The 15196-nt window shown below is 57.2% G+C and overlaps 6 protein-coding genes across 6 annotated transcripts in view; 2 read left to right on the top strand and 4 right to left on the bottom strand.

Annotated features, from left to right (window-relative positions):
• Positions 1–114: 114 nt before the first annotated feature.
• ISF_07665 (CUE domain protein) lies at positions 115–2153 on the bottom strand (the record flags this gene model as incomplete). The annotated part of the gene is made up of 2 exons (XM_018851268.1): positions 115–952; positions 1006–2153. 2 exons carry the CDS (start codon positions 2151–2153, stop codon positions 115–117), a joined length of 1986 nt encoding a protein of 661 aa, XP_018701578.1.
• A 1086-nt stretch (positions 2154–3239) lies between these two features.
• Positions 3240–3672, top strand: ISF_07664 (40S ribosomal protein S20; the record flags this gene model as incomplete). Its single annotated transcript, XM_018851267.1, has 2 exons — positions 3240–3281; positions 3364–3672. 2 exons carry the CDS (start codon positions 3240–3242, stop codon positions 3670–3672), a joined length of 351 nt encoding a protein of 116 aa, XP_018701577.1.
• Positions 3673–4051: 379 nt separating this feature from the next.
• On the bottom strand, positions 4052–6210 carry ISF_07663 (CCCH zinc finger domain protein; the record flags this gene model as incomplete). Its single annotated transcript, XM_018851266.1, has 4 exons — positions 4052–5569; positions 5641–5834; positions 5920–6018; positions 6165–6210. 4 exons carry the CDS (start codon positions 6208–6210, stop codon positions 4052–4054), a joined length of 1857 nt encoding a protein of 618 aa, XP_018701576.1.
• A 621-nt stretch (positions 6211–6831) lies between these two features.
• On the bottom strand, positions 6832–8688 carry ISF_07662 (Cytochrome P450; the record flags this gene model as incomplete). The annotated part of the gene is made up of 4 exons (XM_018851265.1): positions 6832–7749; positions 7826–8298; positions 8397–8547; positions 8623–8688. 4 exons carry the CDS (start codon positions 8686–8688, stop codon positions 6832–6834), a joined length of 1608 nt encoding a protein of 535 aa, XP_018701575.1.
• A 1889-nt stretch (positions 8689–10577) lies between these two features.
• On the bottom strand, positions 10578–13905 carry ISF_07661 (calcofluor white hypersensitive protein; the record flags this gene model as incomplete). Its single annotated transcript, XM_018851264.1, has 8 exons — positions 10578–12565; positions 12618–12663; positions 12717–12801; positions 12852–12890; positions 12989–13115; positions 13174–13506; positions 13563–13730; positions 13815–13905. The coding sequence occupies 8 exons, from the start codon at positions 13903–13905 to the stop codon at positions 10578–10580; spliced, it is 2877 nt and encodes a 958-aa protein (XP_018701574.1).
• A 779-nt stretch (positions 13906–14684) lies between these two features.
• The window catches only part of ISF_07660 (rRNA processing protein Utp6), a gene marked incomplete at both ends in the record, with an annotated part of 1210 nt that continues 698 nt past the window's right edge, over positions 14685–15196 (top strand). The window contains 2 exons of the mRNA XM_018851263.1: positions 14685–14774; positions 14846–15115. Of these exons, the coding sequence (XP_018701573.1) occupies positions 14685–14774; positions 14846–15115 (360 nt within the window). The remainder of the gene's footprint in view (positions 14775–14845; positions 15116–15196) is intronic.

Genomic DNA, 15196 nt, shown 5'->3' with positions numbered 1-15196 from the left:
GCTCCGTGCATGCTCAGTATTCAGCCTCGCAGCGACACCGTCCGTGTACATATGTGTGCAGTACGTACATGACCCCAGGAAGGGAATAGAACCTCCCATGCCCACACTTCCTTCTTACCCAGCGAAGCCTCCGCGCGCCATCTTCTTGGCGTGGCCGGCCTTGCGGTTATGGTTCGCTCGCGAGCCTTTATTTGCCTCTTTATTCTTTCGGGCATTGTCCGTGCCCTTGTCCCCCGTCGGTCCCGCCACGTTTCCACCACCTCTCCCTCTCCCTCCTCCTCCTCCTCCTCCTCCTCCACCACCTCTACCACGTCCGCCGCCGCCGCGTCCACGCCCGCCTCTGCTCGGCACCGCACCGTCTCCAGCCTCGCCTTCCTCCGCCGTCCACGCCGTGCGGGCAAGCTCGCGCTGCTGCCCGCTAAAGGCGCTGTACTTGGCCTCAAGGCGGCGCAGCTGGCCCGCGTTGCGCGCGAGCATGAGCGCCCAGCCCTCGAGCGCCTCGTCGGCCATTCCCGTGTCGTCGCGGAGCTTCGCGCGCGCGGCGGACCGGCGCGTCGTGGCGTCGCGGTCGAAGACGCGGGCGTCCGCCCGGAACGCGCGGAACAGCGCCTCCTCGTTGGCGTCGCGGGCGGCGTCGGCCTCCTGGCCCGCCGCCCCCGAGGCGTCGACGGTGCCACCCACGTCGCCGGCATCGTACGTGTCGTCGCGCTCGTCGTCGTCCGAGTCGAAGGCGGCGAGAGCGGAGAGGATGGCGGCCTTACCGGGCGCGGAGGAGCGGTCCCGCAGCAGCTGGTCGGCGGTCCGCTCGGGCCGCTTGCCAAAGGACAGCTTGGCGGTGTCGATGGCGAGGCGGTCCAGCTCGTCGTCGTCGTAGATGTTGCGGCGCGTTGGGAGCTGTGGTGGCGTGGCGTGCGGTGCCATGTCGGACGGTGGTTGCTGGTGAGATGAGGATCTAGAATTCCGTAAGTAGCGGAGCCTGAAGCATTTGAACAAAGGAAAACGTACAGTTGCGCGCTACGATCGGCGGTAGCTAGGTGTGGTGGTAATGACTCGCTGAGGATGTTGGCAACCACCTGCTCGACATCTTCGTCATACTCGTCTAGGCACTTGGCGACGAATCCGGCTCCCAGGTCTGGGAACAAGTCCTGCACTTGCGTAATCTGGCTCATGCGATGCACATGCACCTCGGCATCGACATCGTGACTCGTCTGCTTGCTCTTGCCCTTGTCCACCCTGCGTCGTATCAGCCTCTTCGGCCGCACCATGGCGCCCTTCCTGAACACCTCCAGCGCCGCAACGCGCTTCTTGAAGTTGGGCGTCGCCGCGCCTTCTGCCTCCGCCCTTGTCAGAAGCACCCTGAGCAGCGGCGTCGCCGTGACCAGCTCCGGCACCAACGAGTCGTTCACGTTGAGCGGTCCCTTCTTGTGCTGCTCGGCCGCGGCGGCGAGCGCGAACAGCGCGTCGCTCAGCATAGACCATTTGGCGGGCCGCGTCTCGACGAGGCCAGAAAGGCACAGATACAGCGTTGCGAGGATGGCCTTGCGCAGCGGCGGGTTCGTAACCCGGTAGCCGGCGACCAGGCCGTCGAGGAAGTCGTCGCCGGCGAGGAACAGCACGCACGCGTCGGGGGAGGCGTGCAGCAGCGGGTTGAGCCGGACTAGGCTCGCCTCAGCAAGTCGAAGGTCGCCGCGAATTCCAGCGTCCAACTCGACAATGAGAGACTTTTTCAGCGTCGTCAGCGACGACTCAATGGCAGCCGCGTGCGGTGACGTGAACGCTTGTGAGAGCACCGGCGCCGCGAGCTTCTTGGGGTAAATCTTGGCCAGGTTGGCGAGATGGTCAAACGTTTCCAAGTCGGAAGCCAGTTTTACCGTCAAGGACTTGGCTGTTAATTGTAAGACGGCTTTGAGCAGGGCTGGTGATGGCGGATGAGATGCATCTTGTGAGGCTGCTTCTCGCGCAAAAGTGGTTAGGAAGCGCGTGAGCGATGAGTCTTCTTCAGAGATACTCCTGGTCAATTCAGCGGCCGGGGAGCTGATATGGGCTTGTAATAATGTTGCCCAGGCATTCTGTAACGATTCCCATTCTGTTGACGAAAGCTTGTGACGCCATGCGGCCGGAGGGTAAGCTGCCAGCAATGGCAACTTGGCCATATTAGCGGGATGGAGGGGTAGGTTGGTAGGCTTTTGAGCGAGAGCGTCCAAATTCGTTGCGTTGCTCCCTGACGTGCGGAAGCTTCTGCGAACTTCGTAAGGAACAATGAATTGATCAAGGTTGAAGTCGCGTCTCCATGACTGGTCTGCTGAGATTTGTGCGCTGCCTCTTGCGAGGCTGTGGTTGAATCACCGGATGATTCATACCAAAGAGGGTCTGTCAAGCTTGAAGCTCAGCGCCTTGCTGTGTAGCAGCTAGTGGGGTGGCCCGTGCTTGCATGCAGTATCCGCGAACTTGGTATAAGCCGACGATAGAGGGGTGCATCATCAATAGATATGATGATCTGGAAGATTTCTTTCGCTTGGTAATTAAGAAATGGCCCTTTAATCGCCTTTGTGATGCTTGTTGGTGAGAGACCATGAGTGCACAGCGCACATGCCCACTGTCCAGATAAGTGTAGAGATGTGTTTGTCACCCCCCTCCAATTCCGACTGAAGATTAACATAATACTGTTTTTTTTTATCTTGCTTTTCAACCAAATCTGCTCATAGAAGCAGCTTGAAGATGGCAGTCAATACTTTTTGGCCATCTTTAAGAAAGCGATGCTAGCACATTGACCGACACTGCGCAGGTAATGCAACAGAGGCGCGGAATGATAGACTCGACGACATAGTCTACAATAATTTCCGAAAACAAAGTACGTAATATTTCTCAACGTTAACTTGCAAATAGCTATCAATGATTACTCGTTGTGCCCAATACACGAGGTAAAAGAGCCTCTGTTGTTGGTTGGAGATGTACGTACTGATTATGCCTTTACGCCCCACTAGATCTCATTTATTAGCCAACCATGTCATCTCAAGAGTAGCGCCCTAACCATTATAGTATTAGCGCACCGCACAACCGAATTCACACAATTCCCCCACCGAAACTTTTCTACCCACCGAAGCGCCGCAATCCAGAAGCCCTTCTTTTCCTCTTCTTCAACTTCATCACTTTGCCGAAACGTCTGTTTTCAAAACAACAGCCCCTAACAACGTTCGAGTCGTGAAGTCAATTCTTCTCCTCCCGCCAAATCATTCAAAATGTCCTACAACAAGACTGACAAGGACGTCGGCGAGGCTCCCGTACGTTTTTTTGGTCCTCGCTTCGCTCGCGCGCTGCTTGCACTGCGAACTCTCTTGCCCAGATGCTAACAAACACGCACAGAAGAGCCACAAGATCCGCATCACCCTGTCCTCGCGCAAGGTCCAGGTCCTCGAGAAGGTCTGCACCGAGATCATCGACCGCGCCAAGAACAAGGACCTGCGCGCCAAGGGCCCTGTCCGCCTGCCCACCAAGACGCTCAAGATCACCACCCGCAAGACCCCCTGCGGTGAGGGCTCCAAGACCTGGGACCGCTACGAGATGCGCATCCACAAGCGCCTCATCGACCTCAACGCCCCGACCGAGGTCGTCAAGCAGATCATCGTCAACATCGACGCCGGCGTCGAGGTCGAGGTCACCATCGCCGCCTAAGCGCGCGGTGCCGCACCGCGACAACCACCGGGAATGGTCGAGACGGACGACTGGCGTCTGGAACAGGGCGCAGCCGTTTCGGCGCTCGCAACGGATGAGGAAATGAATAATGAAAAGAGTTACATTTTCTCCCACAGAATAACGTCAATTCCTTGAACGTGACATGTGACATGTGAAATGTAAATGTATGATTGTAAATGCTCCCAATTAAAATGTTCTGTCAGCCTCTACCGCCGCTACTTGTAGAGGCGTGTGTGCGTGTCCTTACAACTGAACCAGATACCCAAAAAAGAACAGTGATGTCAACCCAAATCGAACCAAAGCCAAAAAAAACGCCCGAAGAAATGTGTACACACAACTCTTTCTCTCTCCCATCCCATCAAAAGTCCCATACAGTACACTCTCGCGGCGGGGGCACCGAGGGCATCACGCCGTCCGCAAACTTCCCCGTCTGCTCAAACTGCTTCCACTGCGCCGTGGACGCCTGGTCGTACGCGGCGGCCTCCGTGTCCTTATAGTACGCGGGAGGCCCGTCGGGAAACCAGATGCGAGTCCAGGTGCCGTCGAACGCGCGCACACCCGGCTTGCCGTCGTTGTAAGTGACGGCCTTGCCTTTGAACGCGGCCAGCGTGCCGTCCATATTCCTACTAGTGTAGCTCTCAGCGGCGGGGTGCTGCTTAGCGCTCCCAGGCGGGTACGGGTTGCCACCCTGCGCGGCCGTCACAGCCGCGGGTTGGGCTTGGTTGGCCGGGGCGGCGGCGAAGGGGTTCGGCGCGTTTGCGTTTGACTGTGCTGCCGCGAACAGGTTCGGCGCTGCGTTTGTGTTGGATTGTGCTGCCGCGAACGGGTTCGGCGCTGCGTTGCCACCACTACCAGCTTGCTGACCGCCAGTCGCGAAAGGATTTCCAGCCGGCGTCGAAGATGGAGCGTTGCTACCCAATGGATTGGCGGCGGGTGTGGCGGACGGCTGCCCAAAGGGATTCGCATTCTGGTTTTGCGTCGGCGGCTGGCTCCCGAATGGGTTTGGAACAGGCTGGTTTGTCGAGGGAGCACCGAAAGGATTCGCAGCTGGCTGTTGATTGTTGTTTGACGTCGCGGCAAATGGGCTCGGGCCGGCGTTGCTGTTTCCTGCAAAGGGATTCGCCGGCGCGTTGTTGTTGCTAGCTGCAGCTGTTGCAAAGGGACTCGGCCCAGCATTGGCGTTGCCGCCAAAAGGATTTGGCTTTTGGCCGAGTTGGCTGGGCTGGCCAAACGCGGATGTCTGGGCGCCACCGGCCTGCGCAGTTTGACCAAAGGCAGGAGCGCCAAAAGGACTGGGCTTCGCCCCCAGCGTCGAGGGTTGCCCAAAGGCTGAGGGCTGGGTTGGCGCCGCTTGGCCGAACGGGTTTGGCTTTTGCTGTGCTGGTTGGCCAAACGCGGAGGGCTGCGCCGCGGGTTGCCCAAACGCAGACGGTTGCGTGGCTGGCTGTCCCCCAAATCCTGGGGCTGGTTGCGCCGTTTGTCCAAAGGCGGGCGTCCCGAATGGATTCGGCTTTTGACCCGGAGCGGACGGCTGTCCAAACGCGCTCGTCGTCGTCGTGGGCGCGGCGCTGCCTCCAAATGGAGACGACGCGTTGGTCGCGGTGCTATTCGTAGCGAATGGGTTGGCAGACGCAACAAGGGTGCTAGTATTGGAGGCAAAGGGGTTCGCGGGTTGCTCCGGTGCTATCGACTTGGGCCGCTTGCCGACGAGGAACTCGCCAAAAGGTGCGCCTTGCGTGCCCTGCTGGCAGATATCGAAGCGGTTCGGATGTCGGTTCTCGCCCTCGACGACATACTTGGCGGCTTCGCTGACGTTTGACACAACCGCCTGCATCTGCGCCTGTGCTTTCTGGTACAGCTCCTGGGCCTCGGCAAGCTGGGGGGCTACAAGTTAGCATCCCTCTCTCTATCTTGGCATTTTAAGGCCTCGCTGGGGAGAATCCGTACCGCTCGCTGTTCGTTGCCTTCTGCCTTTCCTTTCATGTAATGCAGGCGCATCTCCTCAAAGCTTTGCTCGCGCATGGCGCCGCCAAAAAGCTGGTCGGGGGCGTCGCGGCCCGGAGCGTACGCAGAAAGGATCCATGTCGGGGTCTCGGTTGTCAGGTCGGTTTCTATCACATCGAGCTTGATCGAGTATTTATCTAAGAGAGGGGGAGGAATAACGAGTGAGCTGAGCGGTTCTTCATGGGGGGCGGGGCGGGGAAAGGGATCGGTATAGGGTCGTACCGAAGCTGCGCTGGAACTGGGCGTTGCTGCCACCGCCTAGAGCGCCGAATCGGTTTGAGGACGCTTGCCCGCCGGTAGGATGTTCGAATCTGCAAGAGTCTGTATTGTGGTCGAGATTATTAACGCGCTGCTTGTCACAAGATATGGTCTATTGCCCTCGGTGTCCCGAGGCCCGGGGGGGTCTCGAGAACCGGGATGTATGTGGTGGCCGGAGGGGAAGCCGTGGCGGGGAGGTTCGAACGTACTTCCAAACCGGCAGGTGCCCTGCTGAAAGAATTTGCACAGCGTCATCGCGAATTCGGTTGGGTAAAGACGAGTGCGAGGTGTCGCATTCGGTCGGAAGGAAAGAGAAAGGAAGGGTGGCGAGAGGAGAGGGGTTGTCGATTCTCGCTGTGCTGCTTCAGCACTGCATGATTGGGAGATCGCACCAAAGTCGGCTTCGAATGGCGTGCATTTGTCGCGTGGGAATTTCAATGGTACTTTTGCGTTCCTGTGTCCCCTGCACAATATCCTGCTGTGGAACGCAATACACAGAAGGATTGGGAGTTGATTCACAAGCAGGTGCATCAGTTACAGGGCGTAGAAAAAAAAAAGACTGGCTCATGAAGCCGACGCGAAGTGCTAAGAGATGCGCAGTAGGGCGGTGGACAGTGGGGCGGCGTGTTAGACAGCACAGTTGGGTACATCGATGTGCGAAGTCAAGAGACGGCAGCCTTAATAACTACGGATAATTTATTTCAATGATTTAATTATTTCAGTGGTTTTCATGGTTTTTTTTATTCAATTTGTATGTTTTTACATCTCAACAAGATGCATAGTAGTAGGCAGCTTCAAACTGGACCCGTCCAACAGGTCACATGCGGTTCGATTTTTCAACATTAAAAAAATCTACTCCCATCTTCACCTCTCCCCCTACTCGTCATTCATCCTCTTGAACTCGACAATTGGACCCTTCTTAGCACTGGTAAACGTGTCGACCAGCTGAAACTCGCTCGGCCGGTGACGACCCCATTCGTTGCCCGCGCGGCCCTCACTCGGGTCCTCGACGCCGACCGCCTTGCGCATGTCGTACGTGTAGATGGTGCGCGCCAGCGTCGTCGTCATCTCGACGTACGCCAGGCCCTTGCCGATGCATCCGCGCGGGCCGACGCTGAACGGGCAAAACGCCGACGACGCCAGCGCCACGTCCTCCGCCGCCGTCTCCCGCCCCAGCGCGCTGTTCTTGCTGCCCGCCAGCCAGCGCTCCGGAACGTACGAGAAGGCGCCCGGGAAGTACGCCTCGTTGTGGTGCACCGTGTAGTGCGGCACGCCGACCACGGTGCCCGCGGGCAGCGTGTGGCCGTCGATGGTCATGCCGCCGGCCAGGATCTCGCGCGGCAGGATGCCGCCGACCGACGGCGACAGCCGCATCGCCTCGTCGACGCACGCGCGCAGGTAGGTGCAGCCGCCGAGCGCGGGCCCGTGCACAATCTCCTCGACGTTGGAAAACTTGCCGCGAATCTCCTCGGTCACCTTGGCGAGCGCGTGCGGGCTGCGCACCAGGTAGAAGAGCGTGGCCGCCATGGCGGTCGAGGTGGTGTCGGAGCCGGCGATGATGAGCAGGTTGGACTCGCCCCACAGCTCGGGCGTGCTGAAGCCCTGGCCCGTCTCCGGGTCGCGCGCCTTGAGCAGGTAGTAGAAGAAGTCGCGGCGGTCCGTCTCCTCGCCGAGCTTGGTGCGCTCGGTGAGCTGGCCCTTGCTGTAGGCCATGTAGCGGGCGCGGCCGGCGGCGAGCTTGGGGAAGAGGAAGCGGTCAATCTTGAGCTTGTCGACGATGGGCATGGTGCCGCACTGGGGGAGAGCGAGAGAGAAGGGTTAGCAATGGTGCCGAGAGCATTCGTTGTTGCCAGGTTCAGTCCAAACGTACGATGAGATGTCTGGTGGTGGCTGCCTCGACCAGCTCCAGGGCGAAGCGGTTGTCCGGGCGCTCGAGCATGTGAAAGGCCTTGCCGAAGCTCAGGTCTCCGAGAATGTCCATGGCCAGGTAGTTGCACCAGTCCGCCATGTTGCGCGGGGCGGACCAGCCGCTTTTGGCGTCGGTCGTCGTGACAGCGCTGCTGCCGCCGTCACGCATGCCAATCTGCTCGCAAAAGGTGCGGACGTTGCCGAGGATGTAGCGCTGCATCTCCTTCATGGCGCCCTCGGCAAAGGCGTGGGAGAGGACGCGGCGCTTGCGGGCGTGGACTTCCTTGTCGCGGGTGTTGTGCGTGTTGGCGGCCGGGTGGACAAAGGCGTCGTAGAACTCGGCCTTGCGGACGTTGGAGCGGAAGCCGTAGATTTCCTTGAGGGCCGTGTTGGAGTTGAAGGATACGCTATTGGGGCCGAAGCGAACGACCTTGCCTGGGGGATGCTGTTAATCACTTGTGACGTGATGTTTGATCAAGAGTGGAAGCTGGAAGAAGGATGGGTGGTGAGGTTTGGAGTTTAGCTGTTCGTACCATATTTCTCATGCATGCGCCAAAACTCAAGATGGCGATCACCCCTGTAGGCGTGGTAGAGCTGGTAGGCATCGGTAATCTTGGCGAGGAAGGGGCCGGGGTACTTGGCTAGAGGATGGAAGAAGACTCGGTAGACGATGATGGCGAAGGCCTATGTGCAAACGGGCGAGTTAATGTCTTGCCGTAACAAGGTGAGTAGAGTTAGGTGAGGTGTGTCGCGACATACATAGAAGGCACCTCCGCCGACAAGGAGGCCCAGCCACATCTGAACGTGGGCGAGATTTATCTCCATGATGAGAGAATGATGTAGCAGTCTTTACAATTGAAGGCTCACTACGATTTTGGAATGAATCAGGTAGGGAAGGATGAAGGGAAGAGTTTGGGGAAGCTGAAGAGGAGGGCACGAGCACACTAAAAGGAAACTGGGTGGCAGAAAGTCAAACCAGATCCATCAACTACAACTTAGTCTGTTACATCTGCCAGCCAGCCTTCCCAAAAGCGTGGCCGCACAACGTTTGTGACCGACTTGGAGGGCCGGGGGCGGCGGAGGAAGACAAAGTGGAGGGGGGGCGCGGGCGGCGGCGGCGGCGGCGGCGGCCAAAGTTGGAGTCTCAAGACTCGGCGTTGTTAGTGGGGAAGAGGGAGGGAGGAGGAGAGGGGAGCCCTTCATCAGCGTTTGGGGTAATTCTGCATGCAGGCAGGTTCGTATCCCTCCAATCCAATGTCTTACAATTACCGCCCCGGCCCTGTCATCCATCGTTAGCCTCCGGAGTTTTTTGTTTCTTGATGGATTCTGTCAAAACGAACCGACGTGGGCTGAGCTAAGGCCTGGCTTGCGCCGGCTGCACACGGCACATCTCGCGTTATCGATTGGCCGCGGCTAGATGCGGCCAAGACATCTTGTCTCATCTTGGGGATGCGACGATTGCAGGTGCCCTGCTTGTCTTGCTCATGTGCGTCTTCGTATAGTGAAACTGTACTATAGCCACATCTCCTTGCGCATTGTTAAACAGTATTTTAAGCATCTATTTCCCTGCATTTTCTTCTCATCCTCTCAGAGAAACCGCTTACACCACCAAGTCGTCATCTCTAATCCTCCGTGACGCTAGTGGCTGGCTGGCCACACACGCGCGCGTGACCGTTTTCAACCAATACGAAGTACATACCTGCACGTTTTATCCAAGCACAACATGTGCACACTACAAAAGCCACCCACCGCACCGCTTGAATGCGGATCAAGAAATCGGGGAATTCAACCCCCTTTTTTTGTTATTTGTTTTTCGGACCCGTCATGCGGGGAAAGCCCAAAAACTTTCCCTCCGCGGTCGGGGCCGGCATACGACCTCTCTTCCATGGTCAAATGACGGCGTCGGCATTTCCCATCTCCTCCTAGCAAGGTTCGCTCATCGCAAAACATGACCCAGCCCCATCCTTTCGTCTCCAAAATTTCTCCAAATTCGCGGCTACATAAGGAAAAAAATCTCTTTTCTTCTGCGTTGGAACCAATTCCGCTCCTCTTTCCGCAGTCTGGCTACACAAGGTCTTGTGAGGCGGCGGCGAGGCGGCTTGCGACAACACTTCATGCACATGCACGTATGTATGTACCATTGAACGCGGGTTGGTTTGTACCGACACCGCTCCCGGCTTTGTTCTCGGGTCGGGGAAAATGAGGCTTGTGCCGCCCTGGGACGAATCGAAGAGATCGGCATTCCAGTCGCCTCGTCCGCCACAAACCCCATGAGCTTCTACCCTATATCGAAAGCGAAATCTCACCCCGTCCATAACCCAGCACATTTAATAATCCTCCGTTACCTGAAGGGAGTCAACCAGTGCTAGTACGGATGTGGTCTGGGCTGTCAAGGATTTTTCTTCCTCGCTAATTGCTCATCACTCGCTATGTTGTATCTCGGGTAGATCAAAGTAGCTTGTGGCCGAACATCTCACAATTATCAGTACTTGCACTTTGCTATTAACCTATTACAATTTTTTTTTGGCCACAACCAGTTATGGTCCAATAGGCAGTCAGATTCTGATAATTATTATAATAGATTTACATTTGCCTCCCTGTATCCCGGAGATTATAGTGCCAACCAGCACTGTGTACACCAATTTTCTCATCCAATCCTCCCTCCATCATAATTATACACATTACGCAAATTCCACTCCAGGTTAACCTCTTTTTTAGTTGTAGTATCTAGGCTCATCGAAAACGTGGTACCGGTGGTCACGCACACCGTTGCCGCGGAACATGGCCGGGAATCTCCAGCCAGCCGGCACCGCGCTCTCCTCCGCCCGGCGGTTACGCTCATCCTCAGGGATGGCCTCAATCTGGCGTATCTCCGACTCGGACTGTGGAATGACAAACTTGGCCACCTGCAGCTCGGTATCCGTAATCGTGCTGCGGCTGACGCGGGCATAACCCACACGCTTGAGGCGCTTGAACAGGATGTATTCGCACCAGCGGTCCCAGTCGGTCGGGTCGACATCGTGCATGCCAGACGTCTCGCTGACGTACGTGTTGTAGTTGCCCTGCAGAGGGTTGGTGACGAGATAGCTGAGTAGGATGGCCGGACGCGGCGTCGAGCCCATGAGCTTGGCAAGGTACTCAGACTGCAAGCGACGGTCTTCGGGATCCTCTTCCTGCCCGGAGTGGAAAACAAAGACGTCCACAAGCTCACCGTACACGTCAAGCGTGGCATGTATAGCGGGAGCAAGCTCGCCAACAGGACTGGGAAGCAGGTGATGCTTCGACTCGACAATCGGGAACTTGGACAGCAAAGCAGCGCCCCAGGTGTGCTTGTTCGGGCCAGGGCCGTAGTCCACATACATGCCCAAGTCTTCAGCCAGGAATTGAGTAGTATCACGATTGCCCATAATAATACGCTGCAAATCGGACTCGAGCAGACCAACGACATCCAGCTCGAGTTCCTTGATGAGATCGCGCATGCGATACTCGGAAGACCACATGTCGTTGTCGAGGGAGAAGTGGATGGTCCAGATACCGGCAGTGAGCACGCGGTCCTCGGCGTGGTACGGCTTGTAGTCGTTGGTTGGGAATCGCATAAAGGCGGCGCACATGAAGAGAATATTGACGACCAGTGTGGACACCATATTGTACTTTCTGTGCTGCGATGGAGAGGAACGGCGAGGAGCGGCTTGCTTGGGCTTGGAGCTGTTGAAGTTGAGAACACCCGCACCGACAAGAAGCATCATGGACAGCATGACCCAGTCAGTATGCTCGCGCACCAGAGGACCACCAGGAACGAACGCATATGCGACGACCCAGACGTGGAAGAGAACCATGAAGTTGTAGATAAGGAAACCCAGACCGAATGTAGCGGCTGGGCTCTTCTTGGAAGCAGCGGAGAGAAGCGGCACAGCAGCAGCCATGATGTAGACGGTCAAGGCAAGACCACCATAGTAGCCGGCCCAGTGGCTGTAGAGTGTCAGGAAAAGAGCGCCAAGAGAGCCGGCGCCAAAGGTGAGCCAGCTGCCAGCCAGGTTGGGGCGAGAAATTCCGATGAAAACACCAACTGACATGGCGGCGAGCGTAAACCAACCATGGGTGGAAAAGTAAGGGCCACGCACGGGGAAGCCCTCCCAGACCCAGAGGATCATGGTGCTGGTGTCAGAAAGGAGTGAGTGCAGAGCGAAGAAAAGACCACCAACACCGCAGGCGGAAAGGAATACTGAGCCAGGCATCTTGTAGGGGGCCGAGCCGCTGCTCAGAGGGGCGCGACGAGTGAAGCGCAGCGCAGCCAAAACCCCGAGCGCAAGACCAGTGCCGTTCCAGCCACCATTGGCAGCGTGCATAATAGGCCAAATCGGGTTGTTGGTCGTCCAAGCAAACTTGGCAGTCGAGGAGAGAATTAGGCCAATTAGCAGGCCGAGAACCTTGGACTCGAAGCGGGCCTCATGGATCGACTCGGAAGACAGCGTGCCAACCCAGCCGAGGCAGCTCATGGCAACGGCAAAGCCGACGGTAAAGAGGCGGTAAACGGGATCGAGAACCAGGTAAGCGCCAACGCCCGAGAGAGAAAGTAGATGGACGATGCGGAGATTGTTGACGACAAGCGATCGCAGGGGGCTGATGCATAGCAGGAAGGGGGAGATGGTAGACATGACGAAGGCTTCGTAGCCGGAAATGCCCATATGCCAGAGGGGAAAGTCTATTGTAGTCAGTCAGTGCTGTAGTGCAGATATGTAATCAGAGACACATACACCAAACAAGGAGACCGAGACTTGTGAGCATGGACCAGAAGACAAACTGGGACATAATTAGTTGGCTAATTCGTTGCTACTACGTCGTGGAGAACTCACGCCGTGGTAAATATCAGCAGCCGTGTCGAGAGCCTCGGTCCAAGTAAAGCGCAGGGCAAAAACACCAGCGGTCGCCTGCTCCTTTCTATCAAGAATGATTAGCTGAGAGCCAGCGCAGCTCGCGGACAAACTTACTCCTTTTCCAAAACGGCAGATGGGACAGATTGATTGTCACTGCGAGCACAATTTAGAACTAGGACTCACAAGGACAAGCAGGCCATAGCGTTGCTGGCCAGGATTCTCGCGCTTAGATTGGCAGCCATTGCACATACCCCTTGCTTGAGCCTTGGACATCGCGGACCACAATCTCAAACGTTTTGAAATCGAGGGCGGTGACGGCGTCAAAGCCGACGTCGAAGAGGATCAGAGCCCATTCGAAGAAGGCGTAGATGGTGTAAGCTGCGACAGGGATTAGTAGTGATGTACCGAGACTGGTTGAGGTGCGGAGAATACGCACCTCCCGCAACACGATGGACTTTGTGCTGAATGAAGAAGTAAATCAGAGGCACCAGAGTGCCGAAGAAGGCACTGGCCAGGTACTTGCGGTACTTGATGGCCGTGGGGTTATTGGGGCTGAGAGCAATGCAGCCGGTGGTCCAAGGCAGCGTGGCCACAATATAGGAGATCATGAGAATGTCGTGCCAGTCGTGGTCATCGGTCGAGGTAATGTAGGTCCAGCCGCCGCAGGTCAGAGTGCGCAAGACACCCATAGTGGCGACGAAGCCGGGCAGCTTGGTGCCGGGTTTACGGGTGAGGAGATACCATAGGCCGACCAGGGCGAAACGAGGACCTGGAGGGCGAGATTAGCGACGTTGAGTCGGCGCGGAGCTTCGAAGAGGTGCGCACCCGAAGTAATGGCGATGAAGATCATGAAAAAGGAACGCTCAGGGTAGCGGTCGCCAATGGTGGCGGAGACGGAGGGGAACCACTCGTCAGGGTAACGGTAGAATTCATTTTCGACAATTTTGTGATAGTGAAGCGAGACGCCGACGATGAGAGCGCTAATGAAGGCAGCTGGAAGAAAGAAAGCAAGTCAGCGACGGGAAAGCCATGGGCATGCATGGAAGCGCATCCTCGAAGCAAATCAAACAAACATACTGTACGCGACGACGGTATGCGACCAGCTGACCCACTGGCCATTGAAGGTCAGAACGACGCCGCCGTCCTTGTCCTTGTACTTTGGGGCCATTGAGATGCGAAGCGATGATACACGATGCCAAAACAAACAAACGAGTGAAATCCGCAGATTACTGCGCAGTCCGGGACATCCGATGGCAGAACAGTGCGGGGGGGGGAGGAAGCAGAGTTGAAGAAAGCACGCGACGATGGAGGCGGGCGGAGAGGAAAAGGAGGACAAGGGCGACGGAGACCTCGGACTCGGGCGGGAACAGCTTCGCCTCGCGATGGCGCGTTTTTGGAGCTTGGCTTTGGCTTTGGCTTTGGCTTTGGCTTTGGAGACCTCCCTTGCCCCTGTCCAGGGCCGTAAATAGGTGTGGGGGACAAGGGGACGGACTCGGATGAGGATTGGATGGCCAGGAGCTGTCTAAGTTGTTAGTGTGGCCTTTTTATTCACAAGGATCGGGCTATTGTGGTGGTGGGCGAGGTGGACCGAGGATTATCCGCTGTATGCGACATCTGTTTTACAACGAAATACGAATACATGTCTAAAATACTAAATGATTAAAATACGTTTATTAGCCAAGTAAATTTAAGCTAGTTTGAACCTATCACAACTTTCGAACATGTAAGAATAGAAAGTGATGCTGCGTAGTCTGTACATCTAACCAGCCAGTCGTCGCCACAGCCCACTAGCCACCAAGGCTGAGCTAGCAGCCACACTACCTTGACTTCAAGGTTGCCCCGCTAAAATTTCCAGACAGCCTCGTAAAAAAAATCCAGCGACATTTCATCCACGACCAGATTCTCAACTTTTACGTCACAGAGCAACCTTAAACACGGCTGATCAAAATGGCAGGCGTCGCTGAGAAGGCTCGATTCTATCTCGAGCGGTCCGTACCGCAGCTACGCGAGTGGGAAGAGAGGGAAATCTTTTCCAAGGTACGTCGTGCCCGTCTTCCCTCCCCTCCAACCCTCCCCCGTCTAACCGGGCCGGCCGCCCTTCCTCACAGGACGAGATCCGCACCATTGTCCAGAAGCGAAACCAGCACGAGCACAAGGTCCTCGCCCCCGGCAACACCCCGCACGACTGGTCCGCCTACGCGCGGTGGGAGCAGTCCCTCGAGGCGCTGCGCTCCAAGCGCTGCCAGCGCCTGCGCGTCCGCCACCTGTCCTCCTCGCACGCCGGCCAGGGCCGCGTGCTCGCCATCTACGAGCGCGCCGTCGCGCGGCACCCCGGCCACTCCGCCCTCTGGCGCGAGTACCTCGCCTACACCGCCGGCGTCAAGGCCTCCAAGCGCTGGCGCCGGACCATGACCAGCGCCCTGCGCATGCTGCCCGCCGACGCGGAGCTCTGGGCCGCC

This window comes from Cordyceps fumosorosea (assembly GCF_001636725.1).
Source record: "Cordyceps fumosorosea ARSEF 2679 chromosome Unknown scaffold_23, whole genome shotgun sequence".
Taxonomy (NCBI): Eukaryota; Fungi; Ascomycota; class Sordariomycetes; order Hypocreales; family Cordycipitaceae; genus Cordyceps; species Cordyceps fumosorosea.
Note: the sequence above shows the minus strand (reverse complement) of the source record. Positions and strands in the feature narration are given on the sequence as shown.